This window comes from Leopardus geoffroyi, chromosome A1 (assembly GCF_018350155.1).
Source record: "Leopardus geoffroyi isolate Oge1 chromosome A1, O.geoffroyi_Oge1_pat1.0, whole genome shotgun sequence".
NCBI classification, from domain to species: Eukaryota; Metazoa; Chordata; class Mammalia; order Carnivora; family Felidae; genus Leopardus; species Leopardus geoffroyi.
This window is the reverse complement of record NC_059326.1, coordinates 52710866-52736750: the sequence shown is the minus strand read 5'-3', so window position 1 is coordinate 52736750 and position 25885 is coordinate 52710866. Positions and strand designations below refer to the sequence as shown.

The following is a 25885-nucleotide window of genomic DNA, read 5'->3' as shown; positions in this document are numbered from 1 at the left end:
TCTTGACTCATTAGAAGATTGTGGGAGAAGGACAAAAATCTCTGGATGAGCATTTATAAGCAATAGGAAAACTCTTTCCTCCTTAAATGTCATTAGCTGCCAAGAAATATCAGGCGGTTCCATTTGTGACTATAATTGGAGACTCTGTAGTGCTTCTATATGAGTTTGCATCTTCTTGTAGACAAGTGACATCAGTTTAAAGGATGTGTTTCTATTTCCCCTCTTCGTGGTTTGGCTTAATTTTTCTTAAGCTTATGTCAGTGACTGGCCTGTATGCATAAAAACAAACATGTATCCATTTCCCTACCTATAAAAAGAAAAGTTTGGACTATATATTTTCTAGTACTACCATCCTCTGATTTTCAAGATTGTTAGTAGTTAGGCTTAATGACTAATTCCAAGGAAGCTGTGAGTAGCTGCTTTAGAATACTCCATGCAGAGGAGTATTAAAGCTTATGATATGGGTTCATTTTTCTTCAAGTATTCTTCCGTTCATCCAACGAGATAAAGCACAGGTGAAAAAGGCAAACCTCTAGGAAAGGAGATGAGATCCATGCCATTAGTACAAGAGGTTATAATTGAGTGCTGTAGAGTTTTGTTGGCCAAAGGGACCAGCCTTTGACTTTGATTTCAAGTATATCCACAGTGGAGTTTTGTTGGGCTGAATGGAGATGGTTTTGTGGTATCCATGTCTACAACCACCCGTTTAACCTATCTGCATTCCCTTAAAATATTGTTACTGTGCCGAATTACTGAATCCTGCCTCCTTGAAATCATTAATGAGCTCCATATGATATTTTTAAAAAGTACCATCACCTACTACCCTCAGATCCTCAGCGAAGTTAAGTAGCATTGAAGTCTGCAACTTCGTGTAAATACTAAACCATCTTCACATACCCACGTATAAAATAAATGTTGTTTGGGCTCAACAAAGGCCAAAATGAGAGAAAGAAAGGAACTTAGTGCTTTTAGAGAAAAAATAAACTACAGATACAATGGTACTGAGTTTGTTACAAATTTAGGGAAAGTGTGTAGTTTCTTTAGATATTGAAGGGCAACATTAGCCTGTTGGTTTGTGTAAGAAGAGGATATGAAAAGGAAAGACAGCTGGAAAGTTATAGTATTTATCAATCTACCATGTCCCTTTTAACTTCCCTTTATCTTCTTGAGCCATAATTAGGTTCTACATGGTCTCCTTTATAGTTATTAAGTTTCATTTAAATTTTCATTTCAATAAATGCTTCTTTGAAGATGAAGATCTATATGAAAACATTAGTCATAAGAGTGGCGTAGAGAGTCTATATGAAAAAAAGAGTTCCATAAAACACAGTTTTTCTTTGTTCTTTTAAAGGTCACATGTTAAATTCAATACCCAAAGCTACATTGAAATCTCAGAATTATTTGGGATATTTAATAAGCTAATTTTGGATGCCTAGTGGTGGTATTAGAGAGTATGAGGCAATAAACTGGGACACAAATGAATTAAAACACATGGAAGCAAAATTTGGATATGAAGTACAAAATAAAAACATACTATAAATCAAATATAGGAGTAAATTTTGGATGTGAAACACAAAATAATAACATTCTATAAATCAAATATAGGAGTACAGAAGATTCAGTCTACTTAGAATGAGTGACATGGACTTGTTTTCTGATGTTTCCAGGACTAAGTGAGTTTTGAAACCATTATGAGGCCAGTATCATTACCCAGTCAGTGTTGCAAATGTAAAATAGCCAAAGTCCTCATTACTCTTCTGGTGCAACAAATAGGCAGAACTTTGCCCTTTGTAATCTTCACTCACCTGAACCTCCTGAACTTGAAAATACCTCTGATAGTTGAAGAACCAGCCAGCCCATAATGAGAATATTAGCCACAAGACTGGGGAAAGACCTTGAAATGTAGCGATACAGATGAAGGAATGGGGGAAAGAAATCAAATGAGCTTCAGTTTTAAGCTTGTCATCATCATCAAAAAGCATTCACTAGGTGCCTCCTCTTATGCAGCTATCCTTGAGAGCTTCATTCTCTGTGTTTGAGGAAGTAAATGACTTTCCTTATGTCTTCAGAGGGGGCAGTAGTGTTTGTCAGTCACTTAAAGAATTAACCCTCCACGGTTCTGGTTGGTTTGTGACAGTGAAGGGAAGGAGCTGCTCAGAGTCCAGAGAGAACCTCAGTGAACCTAAGTAAAAGAGCTAGGCTTTGTACCTAGAAGAATGTTTTTTGCCCTTCTTACCTCGTCATCCTCTTGGGGCATTTGTGTGTGGATCGACAAGTAAATATAGTCAGAAGTTCTAGAAATTATCCAAAAGCATGGGTCAAATTTTTGAAATCTGGTTTAAACCTTTTTGTTGACAGTAGTTTTTGTGATCCATTTACCTTAAAATGTTTTAAATGTTAATGTTCTGGTCAAAGATTTTTCTCTTGCCAAGTTAGTGAGATTAGTTTCTAGGCTAGGGAGTGTTATTCTTCTTTGGAATTAAAAAATGCTATAACTGAGGAATTTAAATAGCTTTGAAAAAGACTCTAAAATTGAGCCACACTAGTTTTTCGCCTGTCCAAAATCAATATTCAACTTCTAAATTTTCTAGCAATTGATGTTTTGTCAGACAATTTTTAGGTAGTAGACAATTCAAAAAAAGAAAATAATAGTGGGATTTTTTTAATCAAGAGAAGCCATAGAATTTATTAGAAAATATTGACCCAATTTTGAGAGTCCCAGAAATTGTGAGTCAGGGCATTCGGGAAAGCCTTTAGAAGAAAGAAAGCAAGTGGTTTAATTATATTAGATTTGTTATCACTAAAAAGCTATTTTTAAAGAGCAACCAAAAATCAATCTCATAGCTCATAATTCATGAGAATTAACTCTTAGCATTAGTTTTGCAAATAATTGCATGTGGTATAGTGTTACCATGCTTAGAGTATTCAGTTATGTGAAAAAGGGAAAAAAAAAAAAACCCATATTTGCCATTAGTATAGTCCCTTAATGACTCTAAGCTAACTAACATAGCTCTGTTTATTTCCCTGGATAGGAGAATTGGAGAGTGCTTGGGGAATATGGATTAAAAATGCTTGGTTGTGTTCACAGATTCACAAGTCATTCCCAGTGGTGATTTTAAGTTTCTGAAGGCCATGTTCTAGTATTCAGTTTTCTGATATCACTCTAAAAAATACAGATGGCTCATGACATAATTTTTACAAAGCAGTAGTCTTAGCTCGTGCTTAAATATTTTCAACTCTTTTTTTAAAGGCAAATAAAAAATTGAAATTGGAAAATGGTGGCCTGGTGAGGGAGAATTTACGACTGAAGGCTGAAGTTGATAACAGATCACCCCAGAAGTAAGTATTTTGCTTATAGAGCAGTGTTTCAGATTGTGCCAGTATTTAGGTGCTATGATTGTATGTGCTTTTCATTTGACTCTTTTCAACGAAACCTGTAGGTTTGAATAGAATGTCTTGCCTCTAAAAGTCAAGTGTATGCTTATGTTATTGGTGAAATCTTTGTATCAGGGCGAATTTTGGAGAAGGGATTTCATTCTTACCTGATGAGCAAGAAGATTGTTTTATGTGACCTAAGACTGGAGAACTTTCACTTGGTTTTACATATAACTTTAATAGTACTAACAGAGAATAGGGGGATTAACATAATGCCCTTTAGATGTTCTCTAAAGCAATCTTAATAGTAGTTAACATGTGTATAATGCTTTCGGTTTGCCAGGTACAACAACCTGCGATATCCTATTAGTGTTCTCCATTTACAGATGAGGAAACAGAGGCTTAGAGAGATGAAGTTAATTTATCTAAATCTGCACAGCTATAGCTAGTAAGTGGTGGAAATAGGATTTGAACCCAGGTAGTCCAGCCCTGGAGTACATCCTCTATTACATTACACTGAGAACCATTACACTATTACATTAACCATTATAGTGAAAAGCCTATCTGAAATAGAATTTAAGGCATCATTTGTTGAATTTTAGATTAATTTTAATTATAAAGTTAAGTAAATTTATTCTTTCTTTGTGATGGGATAGTATTCATTCTATTCTGAGTAAGAGAGTACAAATAGTGACCTGCTTAACAGTTTGTTTAAAATTATAAGATACAATTGAGAGTTGAGAATTAAAGATGGAGAAAGGATGGAAGGTAGCACTTGAAGTTTTTCTCCTTCAGGGGAAAAAAAAAAAAACACAGTAAGCAGGGAATATGGCCCTCCATCCCTCCCTGAGGAGTGGCATATCAGAACTCCACACTTTTCTGTTTTAACCACTAGACTTCATTTCTTCCCAGTGGAAAAGGCAAGGCAGACATAAGCCAGCAGTGGAAATTTATCCTACCAGAAGTTGCTGTCTGCTTATCATATGAAAAGGAGAAAACATTGCCTTTAGTCAAACCAAGTGTGGTATCAGAAAATGGTAGAAGTAAACGATGATTACTCAAAGCAGAGATAACTAAGTGATAGAGAAAGAAGCATAGCTTTTACTTTTATTTATTTTATTTATTTTTTTTTTTTTATTTTTTTTTCAACGTTTATTTATTTTTGGGACAGAGAGAGACAGAGCATGAACGGGGGAGGGGCAGAGAGAGAGGGAGACACAGAATCGGAAACAGGCTCCAGGCTCTGAGCCATCAGCCCAGAGCCCGACGCGGGGCTCGAACTCACGGACGGCGAGATCGTGACCTGGCTGAAGTCGGACGCTTAACCGACTGCGCCACCCAGGCGCCCCAGCTTTTACTTTTAAATAGTTCCTTCCCCTGTGCATTCCAACCTCATTTTTCTTTCACTTCAGATAATGTTCTGCTTTGACAAATTAGTGAAATAAGCTTAGGAAATGTTGCTGTTATGTGGTGGTTTGAAACTCTGCTCCTCTCATTTGTTGGCACCTCGCCTTGCCAGTCATAGTAATGCTTGTCCATTAGCTGTATTTCCCACAGCATGCTGAATGGAACTAAAGCTGTTTTGTTTGTAGCTTTTATTTCTTGAAAAGTTGCCCACCAGATTTCAGATTTAATGCCAGCCACCAGGATGTGTTTTTAAATATCCATGGCTCCAGCCTGATAAACTACGGAAGAATCTCGCCTGACGAAACCTGGCCTCTGTCTGTGCTAACAAACAACCACACTTCTAAATCCCATATAACTTCAGGATTTGCTCTAACTTCCACTCTTTCCCTTCAGGGGAAGGGAACAGTTTCACTTAAAAAACAATTTGAACTGACCCCTATTCTAGATCAATTTGCAATGCATTGAGGTATTAAATGCATTGCACTTGATTTATAGCCCTGTTTACTCTGCATCACCAAACCCTAGTGGGATTCAGAGAGAAGCTGACCACAGCTGAAAATACCCAGATCTGGCTCACCTGAGGAGAGCTCCTATTTGTATTGAAAAAATATGAAATTTCAAGAGTTTAAAAGTAAGTGCAAACAAATAAAACCATCTGTTCCATTTTGTTCCCTTGACTAGAAGTGCTTTGACCAATTATTTTTCTTTGGTCTACTTGGTTAGGTGTCAAGGTATGCTTTTTAAACACATAGCTTTAGTTTCTGGTGTATCCTTCAAGTTGCACAGACATATTCTACAAATCATGCAGAAGAGAGAGCTTTAAAATTTAGACCCTAGAGAGGAAAGAATTTAGGAAAGTGAATTTGTCAGCTTGGGTGGTCATATCAAAATACTATAGATGGGGTGGCTTAAACATTGAATATTTTCTCACAGTTTTGGAGGCTAGAAACCCCAGATCAAGGGGTTTTAATCAACCCCAGTTTTAATTTCTGGCAAGAGCTCTCTTCTTAACTTGCAGACAACCACTTTCTATGTCTTCACATATCTGAAAGAAAGAGAGTTTTTGGTCTCTCTTCCTCTTCTTGTAAGGACACCAAGTCTAATAAGGTGTCCTTAGTCTGATACCCTATCAGACTAAGGCCTCATCCTTATGATCTCATTTAACCTTAATTTCCTCCTAAAGACTCTATCCCTATATATCACCACATTGAGGGTTAGGGCTTCAGTATATGAATTTATTTGACTGTGGGTAGAGAATACAGTTCAATCCATGGCAGAAAGTATTTCTTTTTAAGACACTCAAATCATGTTATTGCCCCCAAATTAGACTGACATCTGGTGTGAACAAGGGGGACTTAAACATTTACATTGGTCTCAAGTATATAGTGCCATATAAAAGTGATGCATTTTATAATACTTTAAAGTGCTATATAGCCTTCTAAAATGAAAATCTGGATTATCATTTATCTCCTGTGTTACTGTTTTTCTGTTCTGTCTGTTACCATCCAGTGTATCCACTCTTAAAGTGTACCTGGATATTTTTCTTTTCTCTTCTTTAACCTCCAAGCCTTTTTGAGCAGTATGGTAGATATTCTACTAAGCGTGATCTTCCAGGTTTCAATAATACCCATGCTGTTACTTGTCAAAAATTCATTGCCCTAATATCTAAACTGATGGTCCAGAAAAATGTGATATTTTTCTTTGACTTTATATGGCCACTTCCTAAATTTTTCTTATCTTCCGAAATAGTTTGGAGAATTCACCTGGGGAAAACCTTTTATTTTCCCTTTCAGCTTTCTTTAACATGGACTTCTAAGAGAATCAGATTGATGTTCAGAACTCCAGAGATGGTGATGTGTCCCTTTAATTTACAAGGCTGATAATCTGAAGAAAACTTGCTCTCCCAGCCAACCCACAAGTACTGAGTGTTTGTGTACTTAACACTGTACAAGGTGCTTTACACAAAATAAATACTTTTCCTGACCCCTAAATTAGGTTAGGCTCCCTTGTCGTAATTTCTCTTAAGACTTCGTACTTTCCCTTTGTAGCACATATCATAATTGCTAATAATTAATATTTTGTATAACTATTTGTTTCATGGCTTTCTTTTGTTTGAGGCAGGACTGTAGATGTGTTCGCTATTGTAGCCACTACATTTTATAGAGTTCTTACTCATATTCTGCTCCTAATACATATTTGTTGAGTCAGTAGATGAAAAACATAACTCTTAAGACTATGAGGAAACGATGAATCCAGAATGTGGTACATTCAGGAGGAAAAACGGTTAGGTTTCTTCATTAAATCATTGGCAATATGGGGGTGGTGCTTGGGGGACTCAGTTGGTTAAGCGTCCTACTTCGGCTTAGGTCATGGTGTCATAGTTTATGAGTTCTAGCCCTGTGTCGGTCTCTCTGCTCTCAGCATGGAGTCTGCTTCAGATCTTCTGTCCCCCTGTCTCAGTGCCCCTCCCCCACTCACACTTTCTCTCTTTCTCTCTCAAAAACAAATAAACTTAAAAAAAATCATTGGCAAAATAAGAAGGGGAGGTCTGCCTCACATAATAATTAGATGCAGTATATGGATCTTGTTTGGATATTGATTAATAACAAGACATTTTTGAGGCAGTTGGGTAAATGTGAGTATGAACTAGATATTCAGTAATACCAAGGGGTTGCTGTTAATTTTGTTTAGGTATTGTGGTTACTTAAGAAAATGTCCGTATTTTCTTTTAGAAAAGCACTCTAGGAGTGCCTTGGTGGCTCAGTCGGTTAAGCAGCCTACACTTGATCTCAGCTCAGGTCTTGAACTTAGGGGTCGTGACTTCAAGCCCCGTGTTGGGCTCCATGCTGGGCATGGAGCTTTCTTAAATTAAAAAAAAAAAGGAAGAAAAGCACACTAAAATACGGACTATAGAATATTTTAATAGCAGAAAAAAGGGATGTACAAATAAGGGGAGTGAGGCAAAATCTTGATAACTGTTGAATGTAAGTGATGAGTATGTGGGGATTGGTTATATTATTCTGTCTACTTCTGTGAATGCCTGAACATTGTTACAATAAAAAAAATAAGTAAATAAAACCAATGAAACCTGGTCCCTGCCTCTAGGAAGCTCATAATCTAATAAAGGCAAGAAACAAAAATACGTGAAATGAATAAAGACTGAACATACTAAACCAAATAGCAAAGACAGCAATATGAGTTCAAAAAATATGAGACAGCAGTGGGTGAGTCTTTATCAGAGAGACAGGACTTGAGCCTAGCTTTGAAGGATGGAGAGTTCCGTGAGGAGGAAGGCATTCTGAGCTAGAGGAAACAGCTTGAGCTGTTAGGAATATTAAGTAGTCCCTTTAGCTCCAGTCCCTTGTCTCCAGTAGTGGCTGCAATTACGCTCAAGAAGCATGGTGGCTTCATTCTCAAACTTACCAGAGCAGAAGGTGTAGAGGTATGTAATTTGCACATCTTGTCATTGCGACTGTCATCACCCCCACTTAAATAGCTGGTTAGCATGACTCCACTATATCCATCACCTCTCTGCTTTAAACAGAAAGGACTGTTCTTAGTCTCCTAATTAGTGGGGAACACCAAGAGTGTCACACCTCTACATGGTAAGAAATAACAAGAATGAGAAGAAGCTGAAGGGAAAACCTTAGTGTTACATTTCTCATGTTCCTAAATTCCTTGGCTTCAGTTACTGTCCCTAAACCGTGCCCAGAAATGGAGAGTTGTCCTTGATAGAGTTAGGAGTTCCTTAGTGTTTTTTGTTTTTGTTTTTTTTTTAGCTTGAAGAGATATGAAAAATTGACTTGTAAAGCATTTGAAAGTTTCATGCCCTCTCTCTGAGATCTCTCTGTTCAGTTGTGCCTTTTTTTTTCCCCCCCTCTAGGCACACTAGGCAGAGGTTGTGCCCACTAGTATGAGGCTTTAGTGGAACACCAGTTCTTGCCCTCAGCTCCTAACTTACTTTAAAACTCCATAGGTCATTAATATAAAACTTGGTTATAATTGGATTAATGGCTTTCCTTTCTATAAATATGTATTCAGGAATGTTATGTGTTCTTGTCATTGTGTCTTTAGTGAGATCTATGGATTTGATAAAGTTTCCCTGCATGCAGCTCTTTTACTGCATAGCAACCCCAAGGCTTGTCATTATGGACCAATCTTCCGCCATGCCCCTGCTCCTCCTGAGGGAAGATAAAGGCTCCAGACACTCTCTGGATAGTGAGCAGTATTTCCTGTTATTAGTATAAGAAAAAAAATGCTCTGAAGAGGAAAGAATAGATTTCACAGATGATGACCTGGGCTTTCTTCCCATTTTGCTGTATTTGTGTTCCTTGAGTCATCTCATTTACACCTATGGCTTTAATAATCATCTACCTGTATGTTAGAGATTATAAAATAAAACCTAATCTTTGTTTGGCCTCAACTTTTTTCCTTAGCTGTACATTCGTATTCCCATCTGTCTATTTTGTACCTTCACCCAAGATCCTATACCTTAAATTCACCAGAAAGCATAGTGTTTAGTTCTGGAGACAGATTACGTGGCTTCAGATTTCCCTGTTTCCACTCTGCCCCTCCTTTCCCTACCCAATTCATTTTCACCATACTTGAAATTGTCTTTTTATAAAATATAAATCAAATTATATAAGTCTCCTACCTAAAACTGTCCAGTTTTTTCCTGAAATACAATCCGTTTCTTCACAAACTAGTCAATGTTTGCCTGTTCCGCTTCTCATTCTCATTCCCATTCCCCCAGCTCATCCTACTCTAGCCATTTTGGCCTTTTTGTGTTTCTGAAACATGCTGGACTTTTTCTCTCTGCTTAGAATGTTCTGTTTTCAGATCTTTATATGGCTGACTCATTCTGTCATCAGATTCAGAGAGGCCTTTCCTGATCATTCATTCTAAAGAAGCATTCTGCTTTCGTACCTTCTACTTCCTTACCCTGTCTTATTGGGATACCATAGTAATACAGTCATGGCATGGTGAAGCAGGATAGCATGTGATTATGAGCACAGGCTCCAGAACCAGACTCCCTAGGATTGAACTCTGGTTTTGTCTACTTACTAGCTTTGTGATTTGGGGGAAGATAGTTAACCTTTTTGTAGTTCCGTTTTTTGTCTTCTGTGAAATGAGGCCAATAGTAGTACTGATCTTATAGGTTGTAGTAAGGGTTAAATGAATTAAAACTTGAAATGCCCTTGTAACAGAGCCCACAGCTAATGCTGAACCAAGGTTATAGAATTTTTGTCTTCCTAGCCCTTATCAGTCTGAATTTATCTTGTTTGTTTACTTGCTTGGTCTGTTTGTTGTCTGTCTCCTCCATTCTAAACTCTAAGCTCTGCTGCCTATTTCCTTCACTTGCAAACGCCAGCACCTAAAAGGTGCCTGATAAATATTTGTTGAATAATTAAATGAATAGATAAATAACGTTCAATAAATTACTTAATCCCCTGGAGCCATCATTTTCTTTATGTAAAATGTGGGTGATGTGTTCTTGGGAGGATTAACAGAAATAATTTTATGGCCTTGAAACAATATGTAGCACCAAGAACTAATAGAGGTATGTGTCTAGATAATTGTATCCGTTATCCATTCACTCAAAAGATTGTTTATCCTCTTACTTTCTTCCTATCCTCTTTAACGGCTTTACTACTTATCTGGTAGCCTAAGATAAAAACTTCAGCCCTCTATGTTTCTCTACCCTGTCTCCTCATCCTACGCCTAATTGTTCAGTATATTCTTTCTAGACTACCTCTTAAATGTCTATGTAATCCATCTCCTCATCCTGCTAGTTTAGATCCACCTGATTTCTTGCTTAGCCTATTTTAAACAACATTCCAACTGATTGCTCTTCTTTCCACTCTCAACTCTCAATCATCTGCCTTTTTGTTGCCAGAATTTGAGAATATGAATTTGATCACCTCACTCCCTTGCGTAATAACCTTTGATGATTCCCCATTGTCCTCAAATTTCTTAGTAAGTATGTGAGGCTCTTTACAATATGACTTGAGCTTTGGCCTTTTTCTGTCCTCTCCAGCCTTTGTCCATGCTGAATTACTCACGGGGCCCAGATTCACCATGGTGTGACATAGCCTTGCAGCTTTGCTCATGCCTTTTCCTTTACCTTCACTGGTCCTCCCCTTTAGTCTCTCCTTTTTCATTCTGCCTGGTTAATTCCTCCCCAGTTGTCACTCTGTCTCTGAAGCCCTCCATGATTTCTAACATAGGGGAAATACTTTCCTCTTATTTCCATTCTTCTTATATTATTAGGGATCACATGGTATACTGAGCAGTTCCATGACTGGCATGCTGTTAATCTACCACCTAGCTTCTTTTTTTTTTTTTTTTTTAATGTTTATTTATTTTGGGGAGACAGATAGATAGAGTGGGAGAGGGACAGAGAAAGAGGGAGACACAGAATCTGAAGAAGACTCCAGGCTCTGAGCTGTAGGCACAGAGCCCGATGTAGGCGTAGAGCCCACAAAGTGCGGGATCACGACCTGGGCCAAAGTCAGACACTCAACCGACTGAGTCACCCAGGTGCCCCTCTACCGCCTAGCTTCTTAAAGCTAAAACATATTTTTAAAAATGCACGCATATATGTATCTGTGTAACATACATGTATGTGAAGATGTGTCTTTGTGTGTGTGTGTATGTGTGTGTGTATGTCCTTCTGTGGAGCCTGGCAGATGGAAGGAGTCCTTATACTGTAATATTCCATCTGCATCTTGGAGGGAACTAACCAGGGAATTAAGATTTTGAGCTTTCTTGAAGCTTAAAGTACAAAGAGTTTATAAGGATAGGAAATCCAAGATTCTTGGCATTTTCTCCAAATGAGGAGAGCAGAAGGATTTCCTGAAGTTCTCCAAAGTTGTACTAGAGATTGGGAGTAAGAAAGGGGAAAGGAGGAGGCCATGTTGCTGGGCTCCTGAACAAGATTTGTTTGAGTCTCTGTACTTGAACTGAGCACATCCAACCTGTCTCCATGCTGACTCTGAGCTGAGGCTCCTTTTTGGTTCACAGTTCTGCTCTTCCTAAACTGTCTCCAGACATGCCAGTACCACTCAGATTTCTCCTGCCTTTCGGCTTCCTCAGCAACACCTCTGGTCTTATTGGCCTTGGCTATTGTCCCTTCTTGACCTATTCTGGCCTTTTTTGCTTCTCATGATTCTGCTCTGACAAACACCATGATTCCTGGTATTTGACCCTAGCCTGATCTGATGACTGATTCTGCTATGCCCTTTGGTTTTCCCGGAAGGGGAGCTTGTAGACTGTCATGGGAGCCTGATGATACCCTGGGGCCAGACTGTGACAGCCAGGTGTGCTCAGGCCCCTCAGCCGCCTGAGGGGCCCTTCTCTGGGTACTCAGCTAATTGGGGATGGACAGTTACTGCAGTTTTCTGTCAACTTGTCTTTATTGTATTGATAAGATATTTTAGGAGCCTGCAATGCATGCTAATGACTAAGCAGTACGGTTGTCAGGAAGATTGTGAAATGCTTGAGAACAAGGAGAACGTCTTCTGCTCCTTTTGTTTTCCTTTCTCATGGCCCTTCAGCATACTTTAGTCCTCAGTAACTGTCGTCAGAATGAATAATAATTACAAGGCGGCTGGATCACAGTTTTTTGTGTTGTTTTATTTTGTTATAGATTGTTCCTCCTGGTGAGAGAATGATTTAACTATTTAACTGTAGTGAAAAATGTATAGGTAGTTACTAGTCCAGAGATTTTTAATTATGCTTTTTTCATGTAACAATAGTTGTTCTCTTATACTATTGAAATTTTGCTGTTGTTAAGGTTATTATATTTTAAGAAAAGATACAAGTCCTTTATTCCTTTTAGAACTGTAACAAGCTAGGAAATAGCATGTCATAGGTTGTTTCCTTCCACAAAAGATTGGGATCCCCATTGATGTCCCATAAACTTCAAGGCTGATCTTTTCCTTTGGGGCAGAAAATTGGGGCATTTCTGTGTGGAATTGAAATGAAATATATTTGCTAAATAAAATGGAATTTACTCCACAGTAAAAAGAGTAGTTTTATCCAACACAGGCAGTTAAATATATATGGGTCAGCCCTTTCTAAAGACTACAAAAGGGACTCTGTTCCTCTTCAATTTACGTGTGCAGCCCAACACTAGGATTGTTTGTGTTAAGAATTTCTAGGTATCTCAGCAAGAATTTTCAGCATCATGATTTTTAACTACAAATGCATGGTTAGTTTAATAAACATGCACACACGAAACTTCCTTTAAAATTGTGTTAATAATATGAGCTGTTATTTCAAAACTCTGCTCTCTGTTTGAAAGCTTACAAAGCAGACTGTGCCTTAATCTTTAAACAGTACTTTTGGGAGGTAAAGGGAAGAAGGATGGCTGCACAGGCCTTATTTCTTTATCTGGTTCCACTTTCCATGTCACCTCTTTAAGGGGGAAATTGTGACTTCTTTATTCTTGCAAATGTTGAAGCACTTTCTATTCTGTGCTAAAACTAAGATGCAGCATAATATAGTTTGTACTTTTTTTTTTTTTAATGCCTCGATATTAGACCCTGAGACCAGTACCTATGTGATGTTTGGGCCCTAAAATTTTGCATTTAAAATTTTGCTCATTTCACATAAGTAGCGCTGTTTCCTTACAGTTGAAGATGCCTGCTGATTATGCATGAGGTAGAAAGATGATCATGTATACTTTCTGTAGTTAGCACACTTAAAGATGGAGCTTTCAAATTTGTGGTTCTGGTTCAGACTTAGTCTTCATATCTCAGGTTAAAATAGCCACCCTCTTTTGGGAACCTGAGTATCTCAGTCGGTTAAGTGTCTGACTCTTGGTTTCGCCTCAGATCATGATCTCAAGGTTCGTGAAATTGAGCCCTGCATTGGGCTCTGCGCTGACAGCGCAGAGCCTGTTTGGGGTTGTTTGTCTCTGTCTCTCTTTTTGTCTCTCAAAATAAATAAATAAACTTAAAAAAAAAATAGCCACTGTCTTTGGGTTGGCATTTGCCAGGGTGATGTCTGTGCTATAGTTTCCTGAAAGGCCACTTTAACGAATGATCTTTGGAAGTTACAAAAATATTCTTGAGCTTGTATCTAGAACATAGTTGGTGTTTGATAAATATTTATAAATTTTGTGCATACATATCTGCATGACTTCCTGTATCTTTCTGTATTTCCTCACCATGTTTTATTAGAAAATGCATGTATTAATAAATATTACAGCAATGTTCTTAACTGTACGTACAAACTGTGTGCTCAGCAAACCTAGCTTGTGTTTTACATTACTATATAACATAAACAGGTGCTTATATTACTTAAGAAGGAATCTCATGTTCAAGCACTTCATGTGATTTCAGACATGGTATTTGGACTCAGACTTGAATTCAAATCCTATCCTTGAACAAGAGACAGTCTTTTTAAGCTTCTCATTTCTTATCTTTAAAATCAAAATAACATCATTTTTCACAAGGTTGACATAACAATTCAATTAAAAAGATAGGGGCTTCTGGGTGGCTCAGTTGGTTAAGTGCCAGACTCTTGATTTTGACTCAGGTCATGATCTCACAATTCATGAGATCGAGCCCCACATCAGGCTCTGTACCGAGAGCAGAGAACCTGCTTGGGAATCTCTCTCTCTCTCTCTCTCTCTCTCTCTCTCTCTCTTTCTCTTTCTCTTTCTCTTTCTCTCTGCCCCTCTACTTCATGTTCTCTCTACCTCTCTTTTTTTCTCAAAATAAATAAATAAACATTAAAAAAAAAGATCTTCTATAACAAGCATATAGCAATGTGCTTGATGCAAGTAAACATTTAATAAATAGTGGCTGCTGCTGTTATTTTAGTCACCATCATTGTCAGTAGTCATCAGGCTACTGTTAAAGAATTACTATAATTACATTTACTCTTGGTAAATTCCATCATAAAAGTTCACTTCATTTATTTATTTATTTGATGATGGGCTGTTTCTTTCTTTCTTTATTTGATGATGGTCCAGAAAGCAGAAATGTTGTCTTGAGTTTTCTGGAGGGAAGAATGCTTCCTGTTCTCTCAGTCTGCCTCATATTTTTAATGTATTTTTGTGGGACCAGCTTGTGTGTCTAGGATTGGCCATAGACCATACTTTTATGATGAATAAATTCTCTAAAAATATAGCATTTTCATAACGGAGTATTTAACTTTAAAAAGAAAACTCTTGAAGAAATACTGGCAAGTCACACAGCTCAGCAGCAGATAAAAATGCATAGGCCACTTCCCAGAGCTTCCCTAGTAGTTTATTGTATTTAAAAAAAAATTTTTTTTAATGTTTATTTATTTTTGAGAGAGACAGAGTACGAGTGGGGGAGGGACAGAGAGAGAGGGAGACACAGAATCCAAAGCAGGCTCCAGGCTCTGAGCTGTTAGCACAGAGCCCGGCACAGGGCTCGAACCACAAACCATGAAATCATGATCTGAGCTGAAGTCAGACACTTAACCGACTGAGCCACCCAGGCGCCCCTTCCCTAGTAGTTTAAATTTTTTTTTTTTAATGTTTATTTATTATTGAGAGAAACAGAGACAGAGTGTGAGCATGGGAGGGGCAGAGAGAAAGGGAGACAGAATCCAGAGCAGCCTCCAGCCTCTGAGCTTGCTGTCAGTACAGAGCCTGACACGGGGCTTGAACTCACAAACTGCGAGATCATGACCTGAGCCGAAGTCGGACATTTAACCAACTGAGCCACCCAGGCGCCCCCCACCATCCCTAGTAGTTTAAAGACAGAATGCTCGCCACCGTCCTCCTGACACATACACGAGAGCTAGATAGATATGGGTGAACACAGAGATGACCCTTTGGAAGCAGGTGAGAGAAAGGCCCCTACCACCATATACAGTTTTGAGCTTCTTACAGTCCTGGTCTTCTCTGCCCTCTTTCCTTGAAATATGCACCTTTACCCACCCTGCACACATAAGCACAAGGCAGAACACAGTACTTGGGCCTCTCCCTGTTCTTCCCACTCCTGTCAAAACTCATGTTCCTGAAGAGCTCATGTTACAAGCTACTCACTTAAGTTATGTGTAATCAAAGACAGGAGTTTGCAAATTTAAGGAATCTCTCACTGGTGAATTTTGCTTTAGAAGAAAATACTTAGGAATGGGAAAGAAATAATGGGATGTTCTTCCCTTCCAAACCCTACCTCTCCTCTGTTTAAAATAAGATATTTTTCTAATATCTAAAACTCAGAATGAGAAGATATGCAATTGGCAGTTATATAGACAGGCAACTCTACAATAAAATTCCCCCTGTGAATGGGTTATTCTTTTTTAGGGTAAGTAAATGGTAGTTATTTTAAAAAAAATTTCGAGACTGGGGCGCCTGGGTGGCTCAGTCGGTTGAGTGTTCGACTTCAGCTCAGGTCACGATCTCACAGTTTGTGAGTTCGAGCCCCACATCGGGCTCTGTGCTGACAGCTCGGAGCCTGGAGCCTGCTTCAGATTCTGTGTCTCCTTCTGTCTCTGCCGCTCCCTCACTTGTGCTCTGTCTCTCTCTATCAAAAATAAATAAATCAAAAAAAAAAATTTCAAGACTCATAAGTTTACTTGATTTTCTTACATATCAACTGTTCCTTTAGTATAGGTGATCCTCACTTTACACAGTTGTGTATGACCACAAAAAGGCTATTCAGGTTAAAACCATGAAAAGCAATCTTAATCATCAATGAGTAAACCAAGTTGCTTTATAAACTTTGATAATTTTTGTCAAAACATTAAATCTCTTGTTATCAGTTATAAATGTATATGGAAATAAATAGTAAAACTAATTAGTGTGTTAATATTTACACGGTACAATTTAAAACATTAGAAACATTGCAAATTAAGGTATTTCTTTGTAAAAAAAAAACCTGTGGAGAATAATCTGAATAGTGCTTGTCTTTGTGTCATAACTTACGATGTGAAGCCAGTATCTTTTCTGATGCCTTGACGAATTGCCATACTCCTAAGTTTGCATCAGCTCCCAACATTTTATCCTTAATGCTTTCAATGTCGTGAAATATCTCCATATTGCCTTAATGTGAAGTTTTTTACCAGCCTGTCACTTCCTCTAGACATCTTTATTCTTTTCATCACAACTACTTTTCTTATTTATGTCAATAAGTTTGCCGCTCCCAAGTTCCTCTGGCATTGCTAGGGTCTCTCAAATAGTGACAGTTTCAACATTTCTGTGGTCAGATCTTCAGTAACTATATTTACAAATGGATCCAGTTTTACTTCTAGCATTGATCACTTTACATTTCTTTGGTTCACCGTTTTTGTTGGCCACAGTTCTGTCTTTTGATTTTTCATCCTTGTAAAATGTATGTGGCAGCACTACATGTTTTACTGTCTGTCTGTGAACTGAATAACAGATGCAGACTGACCAATCACTTTCAGACTTTGAAAGAAGTGACCTGATTGGTCACTGATGCACATCTGTTATTTATGTAGTGTTTTGTGAACTGAAAAGCGAGTAGTGAGATTTTTATTTTATGCAGTTTCATGCAGTTAGTCACAGCTAATATAATGTGGTAAGTGTGAACCACATTGTTAAGTGACTGGGGTTACTTAACTGAACTGTGGCAACTGAAATTTACGCATATAAGAACCATGTACAGCAAGGATATCTATGCTGGAAAACTGTCACGTAAGCCAGATTATAAAAGCTGATCCAGATCCAAAGGTTGCTTTCACTTTCTTTTACAGTTACTACCTCAGCGAGCAAGTAAGGGAAAGATGTGAAATCAAAGATACATGGGAGGCAGGCAGATTCACCTCCCTGGTGTCGCCCTGTGTCCTGAAGATGTTTCTGAAGTTTAGTGGTCTCAGCAACCCACTGGGCTTGATGCATTTATCCCTTTTGTGGGGATGCCATTGAGAACTAGAGACGCAAAGTTAATTGCTCAAGTTTTCACAAATAGTTAATGGCAGCATAGCACTAGAGGTTAGGTCTTTTGGTACTTTGAGCACATCTTACTACTCCTGTGTGATGGGCTATGAGAGAATGCGGACTGAGGAACTTTTCATTGTTAAAGACGCTCTACTCTATAATACCTCAGAGGTCAAACCAATAGGACTTTCATCTCTCTTACTGCTAATAGGGACAGGAACAATCTTGCACCTCTGTAGCTTTTTGGACAAGGAGCCCTAATCCAGAATGTATATATCAGTCAGCATTGCAAGCTGAAAAATCCTTTACGCTTCTCCTAGATTCTAGCAGAACATACTTCTGGTAGATCAGTTGCAGCTCCCACACTGCTTTACGAGGTTTTCTCTGACATAATGAAGCCTTTGGCCATCACTGCTACTTTGAAAATCAAAGCCTTTTGGTCTCTAATGGAATGTTTATAAAAATACTCCATTTTGAAATTTGCTCAGGAAAAGGAAGTATGGTAAATGATGTTAGAATTCCCTCCGGCTTGCCTTGGCATTGATTCATTTAATGTTATGTACTCTGGAAATATCTGGAATTAGTGTGAATCAGAGTATTAAAACCCAAAGTTAAATAAGCCATTATCTTCATTGTCTTCTTTTATGGAAGTATCGCATCAGATATGCAGTCCTAATTGTTATTTCTATATGACTTGATTAATTTCTCTTTGCCAAATTTAATATAGATACCTTTGTAAGCTAAAAATTCCTAGTAACGATGTCAAAGTCTTATATGTTTCCATTCTTTTGCTAAGGTTGAAGTGCAAGTTTTTTTTTGTTTTTTTTTTTTTCGTTTTTTGTTTTGGAAGGAGGAGTATAAGATGGCAAACCTGTAGTAAAAAACAAAACAAAAAACCCACAAAACTGTACTGTGTATATGTTGTCCTCTGTTGCTTTCTTTGGTGTCAGTGAAAAAAAAAAAAAGAAAAACAGTCCAAAGTATGAAACATTCAATTTAGTAATATAACAACTGATAATACTTACATGTAATAGAGGCCCATAGACCTTCGGCCCATCCTGTCCTGCGGTGTTGGCTCTGCCTTGCTGTGTCAGGCATTGATGCATCTTAAAGTAAGAAAATAACATTTATTCAAGAAGTATTTAATGAGGACTACCGTATACCAGGAGTTGTTCTAGGGGGCTAGCAGTAAACATAAGATGGCCAAACTCCCTGCTTTCCTGGAGCTTATACTTTAATTGGAGAGAGAGAGAGAGAGACAAAAACAAATTACATTGATTGATTAATTAATTGATCAGTTCCATGGCTTTCACTGTACATTTCTGTTAGTTTGCCCACCAGTACAAGCCTCTTATTAGCATGGTAAAAAGGTCTGATCACTCAGAGTATTATAGACTTGTAAAGTATTGAAATGGAACTTTGGGGAATTGAGGGCAGTGACCTTTTAGAAAACCGCCAGCTCCATCAGTGACTTCTGCTTGCTTGTCCCTGTCATATGTGCTCCATTGCTGGCCTTTGTTGTTAGTTCTCATGGCACTTCAGCTTTCTCTCTGAAGTAACACAATACATGGTTAGGGCTGTCCTTTTGACTTCAACTCAGAACCATTTATTAACTTGCTTCTTTTCAAAACATAATTTAAAAATAAACATAGGGGCAAATGTAGCGTCTTAAAGTGACATTATATTTGAAATTCCAGGCTGAAACCTAGAATAAGAAACTATAAATATTTTGGGAAACATTTCTTATTTGTCACTTGTCTTTCCTTATGTAAGCCTCTGAGTTCCCAAGGACATCCTTTGGTAATAGCTGACTTACTATCTAGTAACATTATTCGATTTTAAATCGTTTGATTTTTTTCATTTGAGTTTACCTTTATTGTAAAAATTGCACTTAAGAAAAAAATTTTTGATAAGCTAATTTTAAGGCTGTCACTTTTGCCGTTCGCATTAAAAAAACATGATACACAATTTTTCCATTTAAAAATATGTGGGTTATTTGATTATGCCACAGTGGTTACAGTCAAGAACTCACTAACATTTTTGCTGATGTCCTTAAGATCTTTGTTCACTCTTTAAAATTCTCTCACAGAAACTACAGCTCTTTCAACTATAGCATTTACAAACCAAACATTTGTCTCTAACAAAGAAAGAAAAACTACTAGCATTCATTTAACCAGATATTCATAGTAGTAAACTTTGTCTTTAAAATAGGGAGGCTTATTATTGTATTTGGTTTTGTTTTTGTTATACCTGTGGTTTTTGCTTTGTTTTTTAGAAGGGAGTGTGCTCTTTCCGGGAGTTCAGTTAGTTGCAATGAGTAGATCAATATTCAGTACCGTGTCTTTTAAGGCCCTTTCTAACTCTGAGATTTTATGAATCTATATTTACCTTTGCCCCACTTTTTACTCTTAGTGACCAGCCAGAGCAGGGATTGTGTCGGAGTGAACTACAGCATGAATTGGGCTGTATGTAGGAGAAGGTGTTGGGCATTGAGTGAGAGGCATACAACATGTAGTGGTTGACTCTAAAAGGTAGTTGCTATGGATTTCCTCTCCTTTATGTTTTTTTTTTTTTTAATGCCTAGTACATTTTCTTACTTGTAATACTTTTATAATTAGGGGGAAAAGGAAGAAAAAGATAAACCCATAGGTAGAAACAATTTTTAGAAGTTACCTTGTTGGGGCACCTGGGTGGCTCAGTTGGTTAAGTGTCTGACTCGATTTTGGCTCAGGTTATGATCTCACAGTTCATGGATTCAAGCCCCCACATAGGGCTCTGTGCTAACAGCCTGGAGCCTGCTTGGGATTCTCTCTCCCTCTCTCTCCGGCCTTCCCCAACTTGCTCGCATGCAGATGCACTCTCTGTCGCTCACTCAGAATAAGTAAGTAAACTGAAAAGAAGAAGAAGAAGAAGAAGAAGAAGAAGAAGAAGAAGAAGAAGAAGAAGTAGTAGTAGTTACCTTCTCAAATACTTCCCTCCAGACATTCCCTCCAGACGTGAATTCTTCAAGATGGATCAATATTTAAGTCATCAAAAAGATGATTAAAAGGAGGCTTTTTAAAAGAACTTCTGTGGCAAGAAATATTTTTCACGGGGTTAGAATGTAAGGCTTACGTTTATTGGCTTGTAAGAAGCCGTTTTCTTGAAAGATGGAATTTTCTTTGGTGTTCAGATGGAATTTAAGGTAGACATTTTATATCCATTGGAGCTGGGACAGTCTTATTGATCTTTGTATCCCCCACTCTGGATAATACCATGAGCCTATACTAGGTGCTCAGAAGTGTTTTCTGAGCTGAACCCAGTACCCATTCTTAAGGGAATAATGAAAACAAGATAATGCTGAGTAAAAGAAGTGAATTTTTGATGTGTTCTTTTTCATTTACTCTCCAAAATGTTCCTTTCCAGGAAATGTAAAAATGTTTTTATGCGTAATATATTGGAACCACAGGTACTGACTTTGTATTTCAAAGTTGGAAGAAATGAGTTTGATGTCCCACACAGTTGTAAAATGCCAAAAATAAGTAGAAATGAAATGAATTAAAGCCCAGTGTTCAGAAGGCCAAGTAAAAGCTTCAGATCAAGGGTGGCTATAATTGAAAGGGCCCAAATAAGTATTTAAAACCACCCCTGCTGGGACTGCTAAGATTTCTGAATTTCAAATTGGCATTTTATGTTTGACAAGGTGACATTGTACAAGAAATGTATTGTAAAACACTGCTGTACGATAGGAAAATGATTGAATGTAAATATTTCAAGATGTGGACCACTGTTCAAATGTTATCATAAATCTTTGCCATTGTTTTAGGGGATAACCCTGCATGCATATATGAGCTGAATTGATAGAGCTAGCTCTTGGAAGGGAAGTCAGCAGTGAGTTTCTGCCTCTCTGCCATTACTAGTCTTACTTGACCACAAAAGTATCCTACGAGATCTTTGCCAGTATTATCATATGCATATTATTACATACAGTGCAGAAACTCTTTTTTGAAGATACTACATCTGTCTGGTATTGCTTTTGAACTGTTCCATTGACTGGTCTGAAAGGTCACTGGTATGTGAAATTAGAATGGGCTGACATAGTTTGCACCCTTAACTTTGAAAAAGAAAGAAAAAAGCTTGAACTGTAAAGTTAACTGTCCTTCCATTCCTTGCAGGTTTGGAAGGTTTACAGTAGCTGCTCTTCAGTCCAAAGTAGAACAGCATGAACGTGAAACCAATCGCCTCAAGAAAGCCCTGGAACGAAGTGATAAATATATAGAGGAACTAGAATCTCAGATTGCACAGCTAAAAAATTCAAGCGAAGAGAAGGAAGCTATAAATTCCATTTGCCAGAGAGCACTTTCTACAGATGGCAAGGGGAGCCTAGGCGGTGAGGAGGATATGGCATCAAAGAATCAAGGTGATGGTGCCAGAAAGCAGCTTGGCTCATCCACCTCAAGTTCTCACCTGCCAAAGCCTTCCAGCAGTTCTGCCAGGCAAGAAAGCACCAGCAAAACAGAACCAAATTGTTCTAAGAACAAAGACCTGTATCAGAAACAGGTGGAAATAATGTTAGATGTGACAGATACAAGTATGGATACTTACTTGGAAAGAGAATGGGGTAATAAGCCAAGTGATTGTATACCCTACAAAGATGAAGAACTTTATGATCTTCCAGCTCCTTGTACTCCTTTGTCCCTTAGTTGCCTTCAGCTCAGTACTCCAGAAAATAGAGAGAGCTCTGTGGTCAAAGCAGTGGGTTCCAAAAAGCACTCAAACCATCTCAGAAAATTGGTGTTTGATGATTTTTGTGATTCTTCGAATGTTTGTACTAAAGATTCATCAGAAGATGATAGAAGTGAAAATGAAAAGAAGTCAGAATGTTTTACTTCCTCAAAGACAGGATTTTGGGATTGTTGTTCCACGAGCTATGCCCAGAGCTTGGATTTTGAAAGCTCAGAGGGAAACACAATAGCAAATTCTGTTGGAGAAATTTCTTTAAAATTAAGTGAGAAATCAGGCTCATGCATATCCAAGAGGTTGAATTCTATTCGCTGTTTTGAAATGAATCGGACAAGAACATCCAGTGAAGCATCAATGGACGCAGCTTACCTTGACAAAATATCTGAGTTGGATTCAATGATGTCGGAGTCAGACAACAGCAAGAGCCCTTGTAATAACGGTTTTAAGTCAGTAGATTTGGATGGGTTATCAAAGTCCTCTCAAGGCAGTGAATTTCTTGAGGAACCAGATAAGTTGGATGAAAGAACTAAGCCAAACCTTTCCAAAGGTTCTCTAACTACTGATCAGTTAGAAAATGGAAATGAATGGAAACCCACTTCTTTTTTTCTCCTCTCTCCATCTGACCAAGAAATGAATGAAGATTTTTCACTCCATACCAGTTCTAACCCAGGAACTAATGAAATCAAACCACCGAGCTGTTTGTTTCAGACTGAGTTTTCCCAGGGTGTTTTGTTAAGCAGTTCACACCGGCTATTTGAAGATCAGAGGTTTGGATCATCTTTGTTTAAGATGACCTCAGAGATGCATGGTCTTCATAACCACCTTCAGTCTCCTTGGTCTACTTCTTTTGTGCCTGAAAAGAGGAATAAAAATATCAATCAGTCAACGAAAAGAAAAATCCAGAGCAGTCTTTCCAATGCCAGCCCATCAAAAGCAACGAAAAGTTGACTCATTAGAAAGGTGTCATTTGTGTTTTCGTCCTGAGAGGAATATAAGTTTTTAAAGTTACTTTTTCCCTCATAAAAGTTCTGTACAATTTTGAATTGATAATCTGTAATCAAGTGCCAAGTCAGAATGGTGAATTAGCCTGTACCCAGAATACTTTTAAAGAATTTGTCCTTTTTCATTTTCATTTGGGGATCTTTTTAATCAGAAAAGGTAGGGAGAGGGTTTCTTTTAATGAATATTGTATGTATCTGGTTTGGGTGTATTTTGTTTTCTTGAGTCTTGATTTAGCTGTTAGATACAGTGGCCTGTAAATGAGCCTCAGTTGTCTTCAGAATGTGGATTTCTTAAATAAAACTTTTCATATTGTCTACACACTGCTTATAAGACACTTGAGTTTCTTTAAAGCTTTCCTTGGGTGGAAGTTATTTTGCCTGCCCCTTTTTATTTATGTTTAGTGATGGCCCAACTTTTAGGCAAGGCCATGGTGGAAAAATAGCACTCTAAGCTTAGTCCAGTATTCATTTGCTTTTTTTTTTTTTTTTTTTTTAGGTTTTATGTATGTTTGCGTTTTTAACATTGTGTTTTGTCCAGTTTTTGTGAAAACATTTTGCTAGTATGAAAGAATACGTTTTGTATATGAAAATATTTGTTTTATATCGGGTAGCTTTCATTTGCTCATCTTTTTGTGTGCGTCGAAAATCAGAAATTGAGCCTACTTTGGAAAGAAGGCACAGAACAGTTGGGTTTGGAGGATCCTAAACATGGTAGCTTTATTGTTCCAGATACACAGGTGCAGAACCGCCCTTTGCCAAGTTCTTGATCCACTTTTATCCTGGTGGAGCTTTTTTTGGAGTGATCAAGTTCTTGTTTGCATGTTACTATTCTTTGTGGAAACTGTATGCATGGTAGCGTTCTTGCTTGCACTGTTTTCCTTACTTAAGAAGAAAAAGTTTTAGTTGGCTAATAGAATATCTTTTATGTAGGATAAAAATTTTTTTCATGAAGAATGTTAAGGAGATGAGAATAGGTGAGCTAAGCACAATTTTTAATTTGGGCTCCGAAAAAGTATATTCTAAACATGTTTGGTATGCCTATATAGGCCTTTCAAAATGGTTTGTATGCTAATGACTTGTTTATCTAATGTGCACTGAACATTTTACATTAATACTGTACTGTTTTACATTAATACTGCATGCTTTTCTATGTGAATTGAATAAAGGATGTCATAAGCACTGTAATCCTTGATGGTGTCTCAGATATTGAATTAGCCTATAAAGACCAGTAAAACTTGTAATTTTTAATTGGTCATGATAATATAGGGGTTGACAAACTATGGAGCATGGACCAAATCTGGCCTATACCTGTTTTTTGTGGAAGGAAGTTCCGTGAACTATAAAAATGGTTTTTGCGCTTTTTGATGGTCTTTGAAAATCCAAAATACTTCCTAATACAGAAAAATGATATAAAATTCAAATTTCAGTGTTTCTAAATAAAGTCTTTATTAGAACATAGCTACACTCATTTGTTTACGTAATATCTGTAACTGCTTTTGCATTGCAGTGGCAGAGTTGAATAGTTGCCGCTGAGACCGTATGGTCCACAAAGCCTAAAATATTTACTGTTTGGCCTTTTACAGAAAAATTTGCTGACCCCTGTAATAATAGATTCTAAGGATTCAATAAAACCATAAAAGTATAACAAATCAGTTTTATGATTTGAAGAATCATGCCCTCCACTTTTGGAAATGATAAGGGCCCAAAAGAAAAGCTAATGTAAAGCATCATTTTTATTTTATCATGTATGTTTTCCAATAAGTATTTGTGTGGTATTTTTTCTTTTGATATGTTAATGGATACTCTTAGAGATATTAATAGTTTAGGTGTCTTTGACAATGTGGTAAATATATTTGAAATTTCACTAAATATAAAAACCTACAATTTTTCTCCGTAATCACAGAGTAAACTTGGGGGTAAGCCTCACTCTAATTCTGTCTGTAACTCTTCTTTACTATGAATGTGTCAGTTTTAAATTCATTAATCCAGTATAAACTGACAGTGTGCCATGGCAATCCAGAATGTGTAACCTGATTTACTAATGCTAATCAGGGTTAGTGTCTATATTGGACCAGAGTATTTCCCAGCTGCTTCAGAAACCTTGCTCCATCCTTCCTAAAACAATATTTCATGTATTAAATTAAACCTGTGACTTTTTGGGGCGCCTGGGTGGCGCAGTCGGTTAAGCGTCCGACTTCAGCCAGGTCACGATCTCGCGGTCCGTGAGTTCGAGCCCCGCGTCGGGCTCTGGGCTGATGGCTCAGAGCCTGGAGCCTGTTTCCAATTCTGTGTCTCCCTCTCTCTCTGCCCCTCCCCCGTTCATGCTCTGTCTCTCTCTGTCCCAAAAATAAATAAACGTTGAAAAAAAAAAATTAAAAAAAAACCTGTGACTTTTTCAGTTGAAGGTAATAACCTCCAGGATTTTATTTTTTTAATGTTTATTTTTGAGAGAGAGAGGGAGAGAAAATGAGGGGAGGGGGGAGGGTGGAGAGAG

General features: G+C 37.7%; 1 protein-coding gene and 2 long non-coding RNA genes across 3 annotated transcripts in view; 2 read left to right on the top strand and 1 right to left on the bottom strand.

Annotated features, from left to right (window-relative positions):
- OBI1 (ORC ubiquitin ligase 1) overlaps nt 1–24576 on the top strand; it is a 41076-nt gene extending 16500 nt beyond the window's left edge. Inside the window, exons 5-6 of the mRNA XM_045480081.1 lie at nt 3251–3339; nt 21823–24576. Of these exons, the coding sequence (XP_045336037.1) occupies nt 3251–3339; nt 21823–23338 (1605 nt within the window). The 3' untranslated portion in view covers nt 23339–24576. The remainder of the gene's footprint in view (nt 1–3250; nt 3340–21822) is intronic.
- LOC123599034 lies at nt 4731–6776 on the top strand. Its single transcript, XR_006712944.1, has 2 exons — nt 4731–5413; nt 6576–6776. It is a non-coding gene; the product is annotated as an uncharacterized LOC123599034 (long non-coding RNA).
- Nucleotides 24577–25345: 769 nt separating the features above from the next.
- On the bottom strand, nt 25346–25885 carry LOC123599025. Its single transcript, XR_006712939.1, has 2 exons — nt 25776–25885; nt 25346–25537 (listed from the first exon to the last, which is right to left on the bottom strand). It is a non-coding gene; the product is annotated as an uncharacterized LOC123599025 (long non-coding RNA).